General features: G+C 39.8%; 1 protein-coding gene across 1 annotated transcript in view; it reads left to right on the plus strand.

The window, feature by feature from the left end:
• The window catches only part of RIT2 (Ras like without CAAX 2), a 180,207-nt gene extending 161,572 nt beyond the window's left edge, over positions 1–18,635 (plus strand). The window contains exon 5 of the mRNA XM_059834121.1: positions 18,408–18,635. Within this exon, the coding sequence (XP_059690104.1) occupies positions 18,408–18,635 (228 nt within the window). The remainder of the gene's footprint in view (positions 1–18,407) is intronic.
• Positions 18,636–20,925: the final 2,290 nt, after the last annotated feature.

Consider the following 20,925-nt stretch of genomic DNA (forward strand, 5'->3'; position numbering starts at 1 on the left):
TGACCCATGTGAAATGAGGTTTGAATGAAAAGAAAATACTCCAACACCCCCTTAGTACATGGTAGGGTAGATAGGATATCCACCCAATAGGCTAAATAAAGAAATGGAGAATCTATTCTTAACTCTACAGATAAACAGGTATGACATTATACTGTGCTTTTGTGTAGTGTTTGCAATTGAAGCTGGAATATTCAATTTAATACAGCTTATTAATTATTTTAAGGATGAGAGTATGGGTGGAAAAATATTTTATTTCCTTCTATCTACTCTCATTATCCAACTACAGTTTGGATACTTATCACTGGATTTGACAGGTATTATAAGATTATACCATATAACAGGTTGATATAAAACTTAATTGGGTATCTGCAGAGTGCTTTGAGCTTGAAAGGAGATATGCTATACTGCATAGTCTATGTTGTATATAGAAGAAGTATTACAGAATAAAAAAGTTAGAAATTTACTCACAAATTCTTGTCTCTTCAAGGACAGTCTATGCATACTTAAATATACCTTTTTCTTTAAACTTCAGCTCTTAGTATAAAAAAAGCCACACACCATTTACCTGTCTTACCTCTTAGAAAAAACAAAGTATAGCCAAGTAGTGACCCAAATAGGGCTGATACTGTGGCAAAACATAGACAAATAATATCTTTAAATGGCTTAAATAATAATTGTTGGATTTATCTGTTGGTTTGTTACGCTATTTTTTATTTCATTTGTTGTATAATGGAATTCAGTGTACTCTCTTGAGAATGACATTACAACTGTGTTGCCAGAGGCAAACAAACAAGGTACAGATGCTTAAGGGAGATAAAAAAAAAAGCTTATATTTTAGTGATGTTAAAAAAAAAAAAAAAGATGTCAGGGCAGGAGCCGTGTTCAGTACTTTTTTCTGTGTTAAAAGAGTAGTTCTCCCATATATGGGGCAGTTACAGTTTTAAACACATAGATTTTATTTCTGTGGGTTTTAGTGTTGGGGAATGTGACAAAGCAGTTTCTGACAGATTGCCCTGAGCGTATATCTGATCTTTCCAACTGCTGCCTCTACGGTTCACTGAGAGGAGATCAGAAAGCCTGAGGTTGGCAGGTGGCAATGCAAAGCACACAAATGAAAGGGTTGTCTTTCACGGCTTTTTTTTTTTTTTTCCCTTTTTTTTTTTTTCCCCTTCTTATCGCTGGCTTCCAACAGTTTGGCCTGTACAAATCCCCATCTGCTCTATCCCTGTCTCCAAAAAATGGCGCTTAGAAGCAAGCCTGTGCAGTTAATTCATACAGAGCCTCAAGGCATTGGATTATTAGAATTATAACTGCGTCACGGACGAGCGTGGGTCGCGAACCAGAGCCCCCCATTGTGCTAAGAGCCGTGCTAAGGGCTATTCGCAGAGTGGGGTGTCTGGAGCAGCACAGCTTCATGGCTCCTTGCCATGGAGTGTTTAGTGTCTGTCAACTCGGTATTTTCACACGGAAAGCGATGCCGTTAGACTGTTTTCACCAATGTAGCTGGGAAGTCATAATCACACATTAATAAAAATAGGGAAAATCATCCAGCATTTCATAAATCAGCATTTTCTCTACTATTTTCTGCATAACTGTAACAGATGGGTTAGTTGAGATGGGCCAACAGAGATGAGTGATTTACTGGCAAAAAAATTATGACAGCTGGATTGCACACATATACAACTCCACACACGCTTAAATTTAAGTAACATTTTAGAAAGGGAGGGTTTGGTTCTAACCCCACCAGTTGGAACTGGATCTACCCCCTAAGAATATTAGGTATTACCCTTCAATTTGCTGATCTTTAACATTTTCATTAATGACCTAGGCATAAAAATGCAGGAGTGTACTGACACAATTTGCTGATAACACAAAGTGGAAGCATTTTCTATCTGGAAGAGACAGGATTATTGTAGACGAAAAGCTGTGTGACCCAGAGGAGTGATAGAAGTGGAATTAAATGTAATTGTAAAAAGTGCAAGGCCATGCCCTTAAGGACTAATAGCAAGACTATTTGCTGTAACACATCAGCTGGAAGGCAGGAGAGAAAGTCTTGGCTATATCAGCCACTTACAGGATGATTATAAACAACAAACCTCATGCAATTGTGCATAAAATAAACGTCACTTCAGGAGGTATTCAGCGTGATATGTTTATCAGTGGCATGTAAGGTATTATGGAAGATAAAAGTGAAATCTCAGCTAAGATTAGCTGTAGTTACTTACGGATGATGATGGCAAATTCAAATTGGAACAGGTGCAGAGAGTGCACATCAGGCTGGTCCCTATCAGCAGAAATTAAAGACAGTTTGATTTCTTTAGCCTAGGTAAATGAAAGTAGAGAGGTGATAAAAGTACTGTGCATACATTGATAAGAAGCGAAGGGACATAAAGAATTGTGAGGAAGCACCATTTAAAATAAAGAATAATGATGGGATAACGTCTAATGGGTATTAAGTGGCCAGAAACTCATTTTGCCTAGAAGTTAGGTGATGGTTACTGATCATCTCATGACAGTACAGGGGCTTCAGGACAACCATTCAGTGGGAATGAAATGGGGCACAAGCTACTCTTCTCTTTTCTTTTTGAATGGGGTATATCGTGCCATTGCCAGAAACACTAAAGGACTGAAATAATGACAAGGGGCTCTTAAAGACCTATGTCATTCTTCTAAGCATCTTCCACAGGTGCTAGGGTACCTATTTTCCTACACTGTGTGAATAATTGATTTCCTTAAGTTAAAATCAGAGCAATTGTCCCTAATCAACTTTAACTCGAAGTTTACAACTTCTGATTCACACTGAAAAACAGATTGAATAGCTAAAGTTTGTCTATGTTTCCTTTTTTCTAGTTATATCAACTGGTTTGACAGATAAAATACTGCATCTCCATTGCTTTCTGGAGTGTATCAATGAGTGTTAAAATAGAGTACTAAATATAGTTTTTCATATACCCATGACCACCAGTCCTAGTAGGTCAAAAAAAAAAAAAAAATTCAGTTCTATAAACAATGGAAACTTCAAGAGGCTTCCCTTCAATGATTATTTTTTATTCTTTACTCATCTTGTTCTTTGTGTTCTTTTCTGATTTTTGGGGCACTTTCAGAAAAACTTTTATAAACATCTGAAAAAGTTGCTCTAGAACTATTAAGCTACAAACTTAATTAAGAAAGAGGAAGAAAAAGGTAGGAAGAGATGCCATATTTGGCATATTTTACTTGAATCCTTGAATTGGGCTTCAAAAACAGCTATAAATTCTGGAGTGTTAATGTTTTAACTGTGGCTATGTGCTACTCCAGCTGTAACGTTTCCTGCCCATCCATTTGCTCATACAAGAGCTAGGTACAATTACACAGGTGGAATGCCACTGAGCTACGTCTCATGGTCTCCTGTTAGCAGTGCATTCAACCAGCGGACACCCAGCTCAGCAAACTTTTGTTTTGCTTGTACCCAAGAAAGTTGAAAGGACAGAGATCCTTACCCAAGGCAAGGGAACTATTACAACTGATGGGCACAGTTAAACACTTGTCTTTTCGATGAGTAACCTTATTGATTTCACAGGACTACATGACTTACAAATGCGCAGAACACTAGTAACAGAAAAAAAAGAGAGTCAACATCAGACACTTAATCCCTGGAAGACCAAAGAAATTGAAAACTGTTAAATCCTATTGCAGATGAGCCGTAGTGTGATTTTCATTTAAGCTATTTGCTCTTCTCATAGGTACAGCTGTTCTGCAGTCTGCAGTGTGCCCCACCATCAGATTATGGAGTGCAAAGTTCAGCATATGTTCCAGAATGAAAGCAGTATTGCATAGTGGATATAGATCAAAACAGTTCATCTTTCACTAGAGACAACAGAGAAAAGTAACCATAAATGTAAAATCTACATAGGAAAGCAACAGCAAACCACCTTTTTCATGGGTAGGTCTCAGTGTCCAGAGCTGAATATGAAAAGGTGCAGTCATTCTGGATAAAAAAAAATATTGTCTTGGATCATTTTAAGCCATCTGTGGTCTAAGCTGTTCCCTTCTTTCACTGCCCCCCTCCTCCCCCCACTTTTAATTTTGTATACTCAGGTATACCACCTGTTCGGGGATGGATGACTGCTTGTTACCAGACTGTTTTCTTTACAGCCTGAACCAACGTGTAATAGGAATTTTTCCATTTACTTGAGTAATTTTGCTTTATTTGCTGAACCTTCTTGCCCATATGGCATGAGAATTGAGTACTTCTACTCTTTTTTCATTCTCTCAGGCTGTGAGGCTGTATTCTGCCCTCCGTGATAATATGTGGTCTACTTTGGGTTTGCACTTTTTTCAATAAAATACTAGGAAGAAAAAGAAAAACGGTCGCAAGTATCTAATCAATTTTTTAAAATATGAAAAGTGGTTAGAAAAACAAAACCAAAACCTAAAAGCGGCAAGGCAGATCCAGCAAGAAGAAAAATTCAAATTGTGACCCAAAATCTTTAATTATCAAAAACTTCCACCTCCCTTTACTTACGTGGGACAGGGTTCTCTCTTTTCATGTTTGTCGCAACTCAGCAGTTACATCTGCATGTACATGCTTTGAGAAGCCTTGGAAGAAGCTTCAATGAGGCTGAAGTGATTGGGGGCTCAGCTGGTGGGTATACACTCAGGTTCCTGGGTAGGACTGTACAGCCTGTGCTGATGTCTGTATTTTTAAATACCAATACCTGAGCTAAGTAGTTTAAAGCTAAATCAATTACCTCTTCAAATTTTTTCAATCTAGTTGCCTTGAAAAAAATGGATGATTTGTTTATGAAACAAATCGTCCCAGAAAGCCACACCCAGGCACATGAAGGATAAGAAAGTGCCTGGGAACAGCTAGCATGGGTTTACCAAGGGCTCATCATGTCTGACAAGCAGACTGACTTCTGTGATTGCCTTCAGATGACTCACTCTGTGGATGAGAAAAGCAGATTCTGTTTACCTTGACTCTAACAAGACCTTCAACTCAGTCTTTCATAGTGTCCTTGTAGTCAAACAAGTGAGATATGGTTTGGATGGATAGACTACAAGGTAGGTGGGAATTAGCTGCACCACCAAGCTCAAAGGATTGTGATGAGCAGTACAAAGTCCAGCTAACAGCGAATTATTAGTAGCATTCCTCAGAGGTCAATTGCAAGGCAGTATTTTGAGTATCTTTACTAACAACTGAGTGCTGGGACAGAAGGTACCTTCATGAGTGGTACCTAATTGAGTGGTGTGGTTGATACACTGGTAGGTAGGGTATACACACAGAACAGACATTGCTAGACTGGAGAAATGGTCTGACAGGAACTGCATGAAATTCAGCAAAAGCAATGCTAAACCTGCACCTGGGATGGACAACGCCATGCAGCAGTACCAGCTGGGCACTGCTGGAGAGAAAATGGCTTTGCAGAAGAGGACATGGAAGTCCTGGTGGACAAGCTGACCATGAACCAACAATGTGCCCTTACAGTGAAGGTGGCCAGGTTCATCCTGGGTTGTATTAGTAAAAGTGTAGCCAGCAGGTCCAAGGAAGTGATCCTTGGATCTTTATTCAGCACTTGTGGGAATGTATTTGGAGTACTCTGTCTGTTGTGGGCTCCCCACTACAAGAAATATCTTGATATACTGGAGTGAGTTCAGCAGAAATCCCTAAGACGGTCCTGTGGATAGAGCATAAAAAGTAACAGGAGAGGCTGAAAAATCTGATCTTGTGGATTTGTTCAGTCTGAATAACCAATGGGGAACCATCTTGCTGTTTTCAGCCACCTAATAATCAGTAAAATGAAGACAAAACCAGATTTTTCTTGGAGGTGCACAGTGAAAGAATGAGAAGAAATTAAAAAGTTTTGCAACACAAGAAAATCTGATTAATTGTGAAGTTTTCTTCACTATAGAGTGGTTAAACAGTGGAACGAGTTCCCACAGAGCCTGTGAGGTGTCCTTCCTTGGGGGTGTTCAAAACTTGACTGAATATGACATGAGTAATTTGCTCTGGGTGGACTCACTATGAGCAGTAGTTTGGACTAGATGAATTACAGAGATGTATTCCATCCTAAACCATGCCATGATTCTCTGATTTCTGCACGTCTTTTAGCAGAATATATTAATTGCACCTTGAATCATTGGTGTCAGCCGTAGTAACTGCCTGTTCTCTCTGAAATGGGATCTACATTTCTTTTTCCACATCTTTTTCTCAAAGATATCATACCTATCCCCTTATTAATATTCCTTCCATCGAGTACAACAAAACTTTACCACAGGCAGTTGTCGTTTTCTAAACCATTTAATAACACTCATTTTATTTCTAAGGGTAAAAAAATAATGGGGTGATAACATGTCCTGAATTGCTAGTGACAGTAACTGTTAAGGCTTCAAGCACTTACTGTTTTTCACCAGCTGTTGCTTTTAGTACCAGCAATTTTATTCCCTCAAACCTGGGCTTATTTATGTATTTAAGAAAAAAACCCCAGCCATTAGGAAATTGTGAGCAAGCTTCCTGAGAGAAATCAAATGAGTTATTGTCTGTCTTTGTCATTGTTATACCCGCATAGCTGGGTAAAGATATTACATTTCCACTCAGTGGAACCGTGGTGTTGCTCATCCAGGCATGCGTGGCGATCTGCACCGGTTCCAGATTTACCTACCAGCCACCGTGATTATCAGTGATAAAATACTGTTTACATTTCATCGGCCGGATTAGGTTACTCCTGAAAAGCTGCATCTTTCTTCCCCCCTGCCCTTAATGTTCTTTATGTTTTAAGGTATTATTTATTTCCCAATTAGCATTATTTATGTATTTATGGTAACTTATGTGTTTTCTGTTCCCTGTCCTTCATTTTCAATCTTTTCTGTCTGGTAGGATGCAGAAGCAGCGGTTCACCTGGCTGCTTGTACTCCAGGTTACGACCCACCGTTTTTCCTCTAAGAATTTCTGGAAGACCTTCAGAAGAGGCAGGATGACAGCCTGGCTTGTGGCATCTCTGCCTACACATGCTGTCTTTTCAACTTCTCAGTGCTGTTTCCAGAGTCTGGCCAGACTGCAGATTTGAACTAGCTGGCTGACTGAAACACGGGAAATAAATAAATGTCAGAAACCAGCTCTAATCTGCAGAGGAGCTGATGCTGAATGCCTCCCAGTACCAAAGGGACTCTTTAGAGCAGTGTTTTGTCAGCATCCACATCCAAGTTTTGCTGTAAGGCCAACCTTTTCTGCCAGGTATATTGGAAAGGCTCGATCTGATCCCAGCAGCATTTGTTGTGTGTGTGTTTATGTGTGTAGTTGCACATTCACACATGCCGCTAGGTAAACTGAGCTACAGCTGTATCAGTGGTGAACTGAAAAGTCTATTATTCTGGATAAGAATATGAGTGTATCAGCTGTAATCACGACTTGGGCTCCCAGGGTGTATTAATACATCACCTTTTATGCATCAAAAGAATATCTGCATAATTGGATGCGTACATTATGGTTAGAAGAGGTTAAACAGATGCTTCTAGCAAGGACTTTCTGCCATTCTGTTTGTTAAGAGTCTGTTTTCTCATTCTACCCCTGGACTAGAATAATAAATCTGTCTTCTTCCCCTCCACCATCCTTCCACCTTCACTCTTCTGCTTCTCTCTTCTTCTCTCTTCACTATATCCTTTCTTTTGTGACAATAAACAAGAACTGGTGTCCCAGCCAACCTGTTTGGCTTCAGTCAAAAATTAAGATTTTAGAAAAAAACTCTACTGATTAATGCTCGAGCATCATCATTGCTTAAGTTTCTGTTAGTAAAGTATCCAGGATGTCTTGGGGAATTATGTAAGAAAGTTTAGGGCTATATTCAACAAAGTTAAGATTCTGCCAGCTGTTAGCTCTTACTTTGCTTACTTTAAGGTGCTCAGTCTTCTGAGTAAAAATCAAAGCCCACAGGATGCAAATACAGAAGGGTTATCCAAAGAAACAGCCCACCGAACGGGGAGCTTGCCAGCAGGACAAGCTAACCACAGATGTAAGAACAAGTTACCACGGAAACTGTCCGAGTGCATGTTCTTAGCCTGCAGCAAAAGTGAGGTAGTTTGAGCGAGGTTGGCAGGCAATAACAGATCTTGTTATGTCTAATTAGCTAAATGCATTCTCACAGCTCTTCCTACCCACTGGCCATTTAAGATTTTTAATTTTTCTCCCTCAGTACATTAATTTCTCATTGTTATCCCCTTCATATGCGGTTCTTCAGACTCAATATCTTATTATGCATTGTCCACGCTGGCGGATCATATCACATGATGGAGCTAAGTGGATGCTGCTTATGCAGCTGTCATCCCTGTTTTAAAGTTCCTATGTCATGGGCCTCTCTCTTTCAATGTTCCTGTGACCACGAAAAGACCCTTTGCTCATCTATGAGCTCTCCTTTCCGCACATTAGAAAGGAGCTGAAAAGGAAGACTCCAGTGAAGCTCCCATGAATTTTTTCAGTCAATTCATATTCTGCAAAAGAGTAATATTTTGCCTGAACTAATATTGACATGGGGAAGATCAATGTCATTAGTTTAATAAAGATATTGTGCAAGTATTCTCCATAATGAGATTGTTTGACAAACCTTCCCAATAAACTTCAAAATTACTAAACCCTCAAAATTAATTACATGTTCTAGGAAAAAATCCAACAGCTGACCACCCCCATTTCCTGATATAACATCCCCCTCTCATTGCACTGAGTAACTTTTCCTTTGAAAAGCAACCCAAGTAACAGGAGGAAAGGTGAAACATTGTTCCGTAAATTTTGCATAAGACACTTTGATACCTCACACATTTGCAACACTTGCTTACTTCAGGAAACAACTTCTGAAAAAAAATATTAAATAATTCCATAGAAGTCCAAATCTCTATAAATTCATTATAAATTCTTCCTCTGCCTCCCTTCTGTTGAATACCCACTTCAGCAGCCTGGACAGAATCCCTGAATCTCAGCAGATGACAACTGTATGGAGGTGGAGGGAGAAAGGAGAGATTTTCTTTTCACTGCCGGGAACGTAGCATGGTGTTTTCTGTTTGCCTGCAAGCTGTCTTTGGGAGTATGTTTAGACGTGAAAACTACACCAGAATATATGTGCATTGCACTCCATGTAGCGTGAAGGAATATGTGGTGTCAGGACACACAATGCTATTTACTGCATTTGGAACAGATATTTTTTGTGACCTTTTTATTCTAGTGTTGGAAACTCATATTCAGCTTAAGCATAAAGGGAAGTTTCAGAGCTTAGTTCCAGTAGTCTGTTCACATGTCTAAAAATGACCCATTTAAGTGAACACAAGCTTTGGATACTTTGGCTCAAAATATTATTTCAGTTCTGTGAACCACCAATATTTTTGTTTGGTTGTGTGGGGTTTTTTTACTTCATTTACAGTTCTTCTTTGTGACTATAAGTATGAACATACACGAATAAATACACAGCTGTTTCTGCCTCTTCCTTGTTTTCTATTTAGCTCTGCAGATTTCTTTCTGATTTCCTTCAAATTTCCTGAATCACATTTCCCAATCTTCAGCAAACAACTGTGGAAAATAGCACATGGAAGGCAGTGTCCTGCTCTGCCCTCCTCACTGACTCCTGCTCTGTTTTCTTATCTTCTCCTGTCAGTGGAGTGTTTTCAGGACAAAATATTGCTGTTAGAGGCTGTGTTATTCCCATCTTCAAAGTAATACAATAACAGAGAGATTTACATAGGATACCAGGTATTAAGTGGATTCACTCAGTACCCAGTCTGCTTAGTGCCCGAGTCCTAATGAAGAACTGAATTCAAGTGACTAGTAGAATTTTAATGTCTAACACACAAATGAAAATAGCCTACACCAGTCTATAGATAGGTAAAAGATATGGGGGCTGGCTGTACTGGGCTGATAGTTAGCTTGTGTTCACAAAGCCATAGAAATCACTTGCAGTGTTAAAATAACAGTTCAACACTACTAACTTTCTACTTGCTTAAAAAAAAAGTCTAAAAGGTACATTTGCAGCTTCTTTTACATGCAGTTTTTTTAATAGCCATCTGTTGATAGCATATGGTAATTGATTTTGTTGATGTTGCTTACAAAAAATTGAAATGATTTTCCTTTTTTGTGAACTTAAAACTGCAATTCCTAGCTTTTTCCCTACAAAAATCTGGTCTCCTCCTGTGGATGTTCCAAGCTGAACTGATGTAGAAACGTCTGCTCTTTGCAACCATCTCATGGCCATCTATGTCTTCAGCTGAGCATTGCAATCAAAGTACCTTTAAAGATGATGGACAATTTAGAAAATTGTCAGATCTCTGAAAAATGCTTTGAGCAATTGACCCGTACTTGTTCATCTTGAAGACTGATGCTAAGGATTTAACACTTCCACATTCTCTTCAAATTAGACCCAGAGCTATTGCGGACTGATGCAAGATCATGTGGCTTTGAGTATCCAATTCAGTCAGATCCTGAGGCCATTTCTCTAGAAACATTTTCTGGTATAAAGATGCTTTAACCCACTCATCAGTCTTGCTTGTGACAAGATAAAGCCAAAAGAATAGTAGAGTGTGTACTAGAGAGAGAAGAATAACTTCAGACTCTAACCTGCAGGCAGCACCCTGATTCCATAGTGATTTTTACATGAAATGAGATGTTGATTTAATTATTTAGCATTACATCTGTGAAATAATGAAGTAATAACACAAGTTGGAAACAATAGATCTAGGAGCCTCATGTGTTCCGTTTGCTTTGCTCAAAACATTTGCCCAAAGCAGGAATGAAATTACCTGGAGGCATAGCTCCTGTGTTACAAGGATATTGTGGATCCAAAGTGTGGGGAAAAAAAAAATCAAAAGGGAGAGAAAGACTAGACAGAAGTCAGTGCTGGGCAGTAATTTCCATCACAAAAGGTGCTAAAAATCTCCAGAAATTATTCAAGTGTGAATTAGCATTGAATCTAAAATTTTTTCATATGAAAAAGAGTGAGACAGATGCATTTAATGAAATAGCTAGTAATAGCTTAGAATTTTCATATAAAAGTGTAACAATGACCATAGCTGGTCATAGAAAATGTCAGTCTAATCTAACAGTGGTCAAGAGTGAAGACCATAAGAACAAGTGTTCAGTGAGGCTTCATCAGATTACTTTCTCACCCCTCAACAATTTGCAGTTCCCTTGGATCAAATGAGAGTATGATTCTTCCTGGCTGAAAACAGGGAGTTTAAGCTGTATTTCATGTCCTGCCTTAGTGATGAACCAGATGAGAAGTGCATAATTTGAGACAGATGAATCTCTTGGGTTTTGTCTAGAACTTAAATTTTTTGCAAGACTATTGTACAGTTTTCCTTCAAAAAATGAACAAATTAGTTTACAATACCACACTCTCCATCCTCCGTCCCCTAAAAATATGCCACAAAGCCTATCTCAGAAGCCCCAGACAGTCCTATTATTTTCTCTATTCCTAAAGCCTCATTTTCCTTCGTGTCCAAATGCAAAGGCCAGGTTATGAGGGGAAGGGAAAGAATATCTGAGCCTCTGTAATGCAAATACCTTCAGAGGTTGGAACAGCTGAGGGTGTAAGATGTGTAGTACTGTGTCATGTGCTATTTCCATACCATTGAGTCTGTCTTGGCATAAGTTCACACAGCAAGACCACATCTTCTTCTTGGCACAGTCTACTAATCCTCTCTACGCCCATGGCCATTCATGCTAGACCCCATTCTCATCACCAATAATTCTTAAGTGTGAAACCAGTAAAAAATATCACAGAGTGGCAAGGCAGGAAGGAAAACATGGAAAAGTCTTGTAAGACACCAGCTTTCACGTAACTCTGGGGAGGGAGAAAAAGGAACAGAACTAATTACAATACCCTCACAATAATGATTAATTGTATGGCAGCTTTTACATCATCTAGCCTTGTAATCTAGGAAGCCAGCAAAGCTGAGCCTGCAGAACTGCCTGCCATGAAGTTGGAGTGAGGGTTGTTCAACTAATTACTTCTGAAGACTTCCAAATGGATTTAAGAGTAATGGTGACGTGAAATTCTCCTCTCACTCTTCTGCAACGTGTTACTCATTTACTGCTCAGGCTGCTGAAAAGAGGTGTCTTCTTCCCCATGGACTGAGGAAAAAAATAAGGTGCATGTGTTTGGTTGAATGAAAAATGCTGGTTTGTGTCAGCAGAAACTAGTTGTGAATTCTAGTGGAATCTTGGCCAAATCAAATTGGTAACTGCAGTGTATGCATTTACGAATGTGATGACACATTAAGGTTAAAATGTTTATGTTTGCAAAAGGAAAAGTTTCAATGTTATATTTTTAAACAATAATTCACTTTAAAATTAATTTAAAATTCTTAAACAAAATAGAATGTTTGTGTTGAGGCAGATGGAAGCTGGAGAGTTTAACACCAATGATTTTTGTTTTACCTTTGCATTTACCATACATCTGTTTAGACCTGAAACATAGCCGTATTAAATGTCTGGCCACAGAGAGGAAACACTGGTTACTCACAAAGCCTAGTCTTCAACATCTCTTTCAGCCTCAATTGATTTCTACTTGATGTTGTTTTTTCCCCTCCTTTCAGGGATGTCATTGCTCAGTGGCAAGGATATGATAGGCAGTTTATAAATGCAAATACCTGAAGAAAGAGAAGAAGGGTAAAAGGCCTTGGAATGTTGTTTTCCTCTTTTTAAACAATATTCCGTGACAAATATAATGTGAACAAATAGCAACAGTACTGCTTGTCTTAAAAAGACAGAAAGATTGATTTTTCTGTTCTATCTGGTTGTGCTCAGGTTTTCAACCCCAGCCACTGCTGTAATATCCACATATTTGAGCTGAACAATAGCATTTCACACTTGGAAAGAGCCTTATACCAGCCTCTAGAAAGTCTGTGCTACCATGCCTGTTGATACAACACTTGTCCAAGGAAAAAATGAATAACTGTCAAAAATGACATAGGTATAATAGATTCACTTTTGGGTTAGTGGATTGGGTTGCATGTTTCTTGAAACAGGAATCAAACGCTTACAGTGAAAGCCTTTAGCTCTAGGAAAGGCAGGTGGCAATGTAGGAACACTCAGCTCAGCCTTTACTGGACCCAGTCCCATCTATCAAAATACAGACCTTGTCCCTGTCCAGATAGCTGGGTAGGTCCCTGACGCCTGTCAGTGCTGGGAGGCCGGGGACCACCTAATTTCTTTCTGGTACCTTACCATACAGCGATGAACTGAGAATAGTGAAAATTGGTTAGTCCTGGTTGTTGTTCATTAATGAGAACTCTCACAGGTGTTGTGCGCGAGTGCCTTCGGCATAAACTCAGTGGTCAGTGCCGGGATTAATAAAATTACCATTTATGTCAGATAGGCAATACCCATTTTTTGCTTTTTGTTGTCCAGGATGGCATTCACTTTCTAGACTCATGAGATTATTCTTCTCTTTTTCTCTTGACAAATTTGCTTACTGGAGACCTAGGAAATCATCAATACCTTTGACGTCTCCAGCTTTTTCCTGTGGCGTGTTACAGCTTTATGCCTGTACCAAAAGTTTATGATGTTTGTTCTGATATGCTGAGGGAATGGACTGTGATGGGAAGAGATGTGAACGTTTGTGTGGATTCTTCTGGATTGCCTGCCTGTCTCTAAACTAATATCCAGGTGCTAATACACAACCTGGCATCTGGTTGCTTGTTTTCTGCAATGGGGCTTGTCGGGAAACAGAAAAAATCTATCAGAGATGAAGAGAAGTGACGTGGATCTTTCCTAGACATCATTCAGAATACTCATGGCTTTTCCTACTCTTATTGCGTACTTTGGTACAAACAAGGCTGCTCAAGATGCTGCATCCCTCCCCCTATGTTCTTTAATATTTATGTTTTGTTTACAACTCACATAAATTATTGCCTGTCAAAAATACAGAGCTTGATCAAAAACCACTAGAATTCCTCCTGTTAGCCTCAGCGGGATTTAGATGAGCGCTCTCTTGAGCAACATGTGTCCCTTTCTGTCTCTGATTAGTCACCAAGACCCCATGTCTTCAGCAAAAAAAATCACAGAATGAAGCTTTTGGATCTATAATTATCACTGTTTCCCATTGCAAAGTTAATGAGAACTGCCAGGGTGGAAATCTGTTACAAAAATTTAGGAGAAACCTTTCAACCCTTAGCACTCCACCTGCAGACTCCAGACCTCTCCATGGCAACCTGGATGTCCAAATCACAGGGGGAAAGCTGCAAAAGCCATCTCAAGTAGACCGCGCTGTTGCAGGGATGAGATGCGCAAGTGGCAACGCCTTGCTTTCCTGCATGAAGGCCACCAGTGGCTCACCCAAGGTGATGCTGTTGATTCTGCTAATGTGATCTCTGTCAATGAAACCTACTTTGGGATGCTTCTCTTGCTGCCTTGACCGAAGGAGAGACAAAGCTGAACACAAAATAATCTGATCCTGATGGAGATTTGCCAGCTAATGACAGTCCAAGGGCAGAGGTAGATTATTGATTTGTTTAGTTGCTTTGCACTTTCCTTCTCAGATCCAGATATTTTTATGTTCTGCCTATGGGGGCCAATGATTGCCAGTGCCTCCCCACCCACCATCCAGCCCGGGTGGCTTTGTGCTCTCCTCTTGGCTGTGCGGGAGCTGACCTTAGTGAAGAACTAGCTGTCTTAAAGATGGCAGCTCATCCATCACGGCTTTCACAGGCTGTCAGCGTTGCATTTAATCTCACTTGTAATTTTCCAAGGGAGGTTTGCAAAAGCCACAAACAGAATCTTAATGCTATAAAATGCAGTTTGTTGCCAGTGAATACATCCTGTCTGTATGAAGCTGTGCTGCGTTCCAGCTGCCCTGAACTATCCAGAGATGAAAAGCTCCCAAATTCAGCCCAGAGTCCCGTGTGCTATCCACAGTCCCCATACTCTTGCAACTGGTATATCCTCCCTCTCAACTCACATATGCCTGAATGCGCACTCAGAACCATGGACTTTGCCAGGAAAACATGAAAAGGCTGTTTTCCTGGGGCTTACACATCATGTTCTTGAGGCTTCATTGCCCATTTTATGGACTTGTCCTTCTGGGGGATCTTGCTCTTTGGTTGTGCTGCGAGCTTCATGCCTTGCTTCTGTAAGTCCAAACCCCACCCAGACAATCACAGTTTTTAAAGTTTGGATCAAACTCAGCTTCTGCCAGCTCCTGTATTTTCATTTTTCATTATCTTCACTACACCAGCCTTCCTCCTTCATTCCCTTCTTAAGGTTTACCGGCAAATGAACAAGCCAAATTGGAATCAATATAACCAGAATTATACTCTGGGAAACAATGCCAGGTTCAATCACGGAGGGTTACTCTAAAGATGAGATATAAAGCTCTGCTTCCCTGATATATATTCAATAGAATGACCTCGCTCCCTGACCTGTCTGTCCGTGTCATGCTGACAGATCATATCTTCCGCTGATACACACTCGTGGAAGCTGCAATTTGTCAACAGGTCCCTGAGCTGTGCAGATCTGGGATGGATTTCTGTGATATAGTTTCTCTTCTGGCAATAAGATGGGAACAAGGTAAATCCCTGGAATTATGTAGGCGTCAGTGACCTCATCAAGGGCTTTATCCCTTGTTTCTCATTCCATAGGTGTCTAGCCTCTTGACCGAATTATGAACTGAAAGAAAAATGCCTATTTTTCCTCTAGACATCTCTCTATATTTACCTTTTCGTCACCAAACAGATCAATTAAATTACTATAGCTGTATTTTCATTGGTGCTGGAAGCAGTAGTGGTAATTATGACAGCATTAGATTTCAGAGAAGCCTGTTTTCAGCCTTCAAGCTGAACAACTTTGTTTGTTGTTTGTGCCAGGTGTCCTCCGCATGCGGAATTAATTCATAAAATTTCACCAAAGCAGTTAATCAGTTGCTGAGGGCAAGATTTAAGAAAAATATCATGCTTTGAAATGAACTATTGCCATTAATAACTTTAATGTTGTCTCTATACTTTGGTAGGAAACTGGAGTCCAAAACCTAACTTTTGCTGCTTTTTGTAGAAATCCAGCCAAACGTGGCCAAGTTCCAAGCCTCTAGCCACACAAAGACTGGGAGGAAGGTTTTCTGCACAATTTATTTCTCCTGAGTATTCTCCAGTTCTCACAGCTCTTAGCAGTCTTCTTTCATTACAGAGCATAGCATGCCTTCCCTGCAGTTGTTCTTCCTTGCAGGTGGGAGAAAACATAATTTTGATCCTAGAAAAGACAAAAAAAAAGAAAGAGTGGAATGAAGAAGGAATTACATAGGAGAAGACTAGAAAATCACAGAGCAAAGGGAAAGGCAATTTTTTATATTTGAGTATTGCTGTGCTTGCACCCTAATTATATTTACGACCTCACCATTCTTTAACATAAGGATGTTTCAATTTATGTGCATTTTTTTTTCCTTTTAGGTAATGAATGTATAAAATCTTCACTGAAACTGCAGCTCTGTGTAATCGTTTGCTCAGAACTGCAATGTCTTTAACAAAATAAAATAAAAAATCCTTCCACAGCTTAAACAAGGCATAGCAAGGAAAAAAATGATTATAAAGTCTAAAATAGACCAAAATAGTCTTCTATCCAGACAATCAATTTCTCAATGGTGCCCAATAGACATATTGAATCACACATTTTGCTTACACAGCTGCCCAGAGAAAAACAAGGACCATATTGCTACCCATCTCCTTTTGCTAAAGGTTGGCAATTATAGCAGTTGGAAAGCGGTAACAATCTTTCACTGTGTCAGTGAGTATTATTCAGGTTGGCATACAACCTCCCTGCTTACCCTTACAATATTCTTAATTAAATTAAGATTATACTTGTAACATAGAGGAATGATCCTACTACTGTTGCAAAGTTTTTGACTCAATGCAAAGGTGATGGCGAGGAATTCTGTGGTCTGTGTTATGCAGGTATAGGCTCGGTGCGGATTTACCTCCAGGCTGGAATGAACTGATTTTCTGTTTCATCCAAAATCCTGTTTCTCACTGTGTCCAGTTTTACAGATAGGTACAAAGAATGCATGGTGATTTCATAGTTTTATCATAAAGGGCGTTTTCCTCATGGTAGGTATGAGAGAGTTTGTTTGTATCTTGAAACATCAGGTTTTATTTCCCTAATAAACATAAATGGCACATTGGGTGGATGAAGGTAAAAATCAGAAAAAAAAACAAGATTAGTCTTGTGGTAGACGGTAGCAATTGAGACTTTTCATAGCCTATCATGTAGCCTTTCACAAGGCTGTCTCAAAGTACTTTTTTGTCTTTTTATCCAGATGGTTGGAAAGTTACTTGAATAAATCATGATATCCAAATACAAATAAAAACAAAGGCTGAAATTTCTGACCTAGAATTTGAATATACACCATACATTTCATTCATACAGTTCATTCCTTCAGTTTTATGTGCAAATACTGAAAAGTAAGGATAGTCTGCTGGCTGGAAAGCTAGCTTAACATTTAGAGGCTTATAGGGTTTGCTCCTTGTTTTGCTGCAGACTTGCTACATGTTACTGGATGAGCTCCCGAAGTGCAAAAAGTACCTGAAGTGGTAGGCAGCGGTGCTCCTTATGATAAGCATTTAAACTCTATTTAAACCACACGTTAATCAGCATGCTGACCACTCTTCCATTTAGCGGGCTGGCAAGTCAAATGCCAAGAGGTAGCCAATATGGAAATTTTAGGAATAAGATCCCTGTTTCAAAATTCAGGCAAATTAAAAAAGAGCTCCCTTGGTTCCCTCTAGATTAATGGTGATTCCTCCCCTTACAGTTCCTCAAAATACAAAGACACATTTCCTCCGTGTTCTCTGAGAACAGTAAGTACATGAAGCCACTTAGGGAAGATGAGCTGAAAAACAAATAGATTTTGAATCTTTGTACAGCTCAGGCATGAGCTAAGTGATAGGATTACAGGCCTGCCAAGACCAAAACACTTAAAGACGTGCTCAGAAATTAACGTGACTGAAAAATCTTAAGGTATGAAAGCTGGTGTGCTTAAAGTGTCAGGTTGCCTCCAGGATTAGGTTAATGCTGAACAGGGATTTTCTAGGACCTTAATTCTGTGTAAGTCTTTTTGGCCATCCGTTCCAGTCTGTGGAATAAAGGTACCAGCACTATCAAACTGTACCGGATTACTGTACTAAAGAGAGGAAATGCATGGAAAAATTGATGCTTCAGAATTAGGGAAATAATACACCTGAGCACATGAATATTGCCAGTGTGCTCTGTTCAAACATCTCATGGATTCAGTCTGATGCTTTCACTCTTGAATCTTCTCTGTGGGGTACTGTTAGAATAGTTTCCTGTAAAATTAAAGGTCGGTGATTTGCAGTATCCAAAAAGTCAGACTACATATGCTGTAATGTTCTTGTGTTGATTCATGCTCTGTACATTTGGCAATATTAATGGGCTTTTCTGTTCCTTCTAGGTCTCAACTGAAGAAGGAATGAGCTTAGCCAGAGAATACTCCTGCTCTTTTTTTGAGACTTCAGCTGCTCTCCGCTTCTACATTGATGATGTTTTTCATGGACTGGTGAGGGAAATCCGAAGGAAAGAGTCCTCACTGCCCATGATAGAGAAGAAGATGAAGAGGAAGGATAGTCTGTGGCGAAAGCTGAAAGGATCCCTGAAGAAAAAAAAGGAAAGTACAACCTGATGGCAATTGCCCATGAGCCACCCATCAGGAGCTGACCACAGTAACCTGTAACAGTTCAAAAAGGCAGCATTGACACAGCATCTTCCAGACCAGGTCTTGGAGTTCCTTCCCTTCAGCCCTCATGCAGAAGTAGCTCCTTGAAGGCCCAATTCATGGTTGCCCTGTGGCTCCTCTGTATTATAGATAAAGTCACTTAGCATACCCTCTCATCCCTTCTCTGCAAATCCGAGTGGAGAAAATACTGTGTTTTTTTCCCTGTGGTCCCTGGCTGGTCTTCAAATGCTAGGAGTTAAGCCAGCATGCAAGCCAGAAGCAGCTTCCACCAGCTCTAGGACAAGGGATGCACTTATTGCCTCCTCTCTACATGCATGGATCATTTCACCATCCCAGGAATGAATAACATTGATTTCAATGGATATTTGACTGTTTAAGGACTTTAGGGTTTGACCTTCAGCTTTCCATTCACATGTAGGTTTAGGGTTAGAGTGTGCTCAGCCGATGCACATGTGTCTGTGTGCGAATGTGTGTGTGTAAACCAGGCCCAAAGGGAACGCTTGGAGGCTCCCAATTTTGACCCTGTAGAGCTCCATCCTCATTGTGCCCTTTCCATTTAGCAAGAAGGGTTGGCAAGCATAGCACAAATCATGCACCAGCCATCTGGAGGCTGCAGGGCTACTGCTCTGTCTCCTCTGCTCATTACTCACCAGGACTGGCTAGCAGAGGTGCAGTGTCCTACAGACATTAAATGCATTGGCCACACTCCTGCGTCCCACCAAGGAGCGCACAAAGGCACTGTCTATCTGATGCTTCCCAGAGCCCTCCCTAGAGCGGTGCAGCTCTGTCCCACCGTGTAATAACATCTGCGATGTAGCATTCAGCCCTCGACTTACTAGAGAATTGCATCAGGTCAGTCACCATCTTTCACAATCCTTGACCACCCAGTGAATCATTTGATCGATCAGTTGGACAGGTCTTTTAAATATTCTTTTTTAAAGTTGGCATGAAGTACAGTATAGTCTCATTGAATTTTTTTTTTCCCCCAGACTTCTTTTACTATTGACTTTATTTATAAATTTTACAGTTAAAACATGCATACATTTTGTCAAAAAATAAAGATTGTGATTTCCATGAAACCATACTAGTAGTCAGTGTCATCTGTGTCTGTCCTGGAGTGATAATTGATATCTTTAGAAAAATATGTATGTTCGTTAGTGAATGTTCCTTTTTTCACTTCGACTATTTTGCAGGGTTTAAACTAATTATATTTTGGATGATCTGGGAGGCAGCTGATTTGTTTTGCTCTGTTAAATTTGAAAAGGTTATGGTTTCATGAAGAATTTCAGTTCATTAAAATCTGGTGGTTTGTTCTCTATTTCCCTTTCCTTTCAAGAAAATTCAGTGATTTTTTTTGACTTGTCAAAAATTCCCCATCAAAAGTACTACTTTACTGTCTATAGCTAGACAATATGTGGCTATATTTCTATTTTGGAAAGATTATTTCAGAGGAATGTAAACACATGCATGCATTTAAGGTGAATTTTCTGTTTCCTGCTGATGTCTGCATTTATACTATTGTAATTACCGTTATTATTTTACCTGCATTGCCACAGAGATTTTTGGTCAAGCATCCTAGAGAAAAAGAGATGTGCTTGTCCAAAGAGTTTATGATCTAAGTATTGATGGAGAGACAACAGGAGGCTGCACTGAACAGATGGCAGCTATGAGACAATAAATAACGAGGGGAAACATCTGTGACTGTTCCAATCCTGCGCACTGCATAGAGGAGGATGAAGCAGTCGTTCCACGCGTAAGAGACCGTAGAAATTACTATTCTGAGAAACCTTGAGGGATGCTCATTGGTCTTTTTCAGGCAGCTGCCTGAGTTTTGGGTCAATTGAAAACCATTTAGTATTGGTTATTACGTCATTTCACCCACCCTACTGAGGGACATATTATATCAACACTGGCTTGGTTTCTTGGTTTTAGGGGTACCTTGCTCCTGGTCAGTTTGCAATACAGAAAAGTTTGCAGAAGGCAGCATAGATACAGTCTAAGATTAAGCCTTAAATGGATTCATAAATTAAACATGCCCATTCTCTGTCATTAAGGTCATCTGGCACGAAGCAACATCTTTTCATACTATTAAACTCTCAGCCTTCACAGCAGGGTTACCACACACAAACTGCTGTTGGAAGTGGTCCCTGGACTATGCTAGGTTCTGCACCATGTGCAGCAACTTGTTACAAAAGCACTAGCCTGACGTGGTCTGAAACAAATCTAGGGATCATTT

Source organism: Gavia stellata, chromosome Z, assembly GCF_030936135.1.
Source record: "Gavia stellata isolate bGavSte3 chromosome Z, bGavSte3.hap2, whole genome shotgun sequence".
Classification (NCBI taxonomy): domain Eukaryota; kingdom Metazoa; phylum Chordata; class Aves; order Gaviiformes; family Gaviidae; genus Gavia; species Gavia stellata.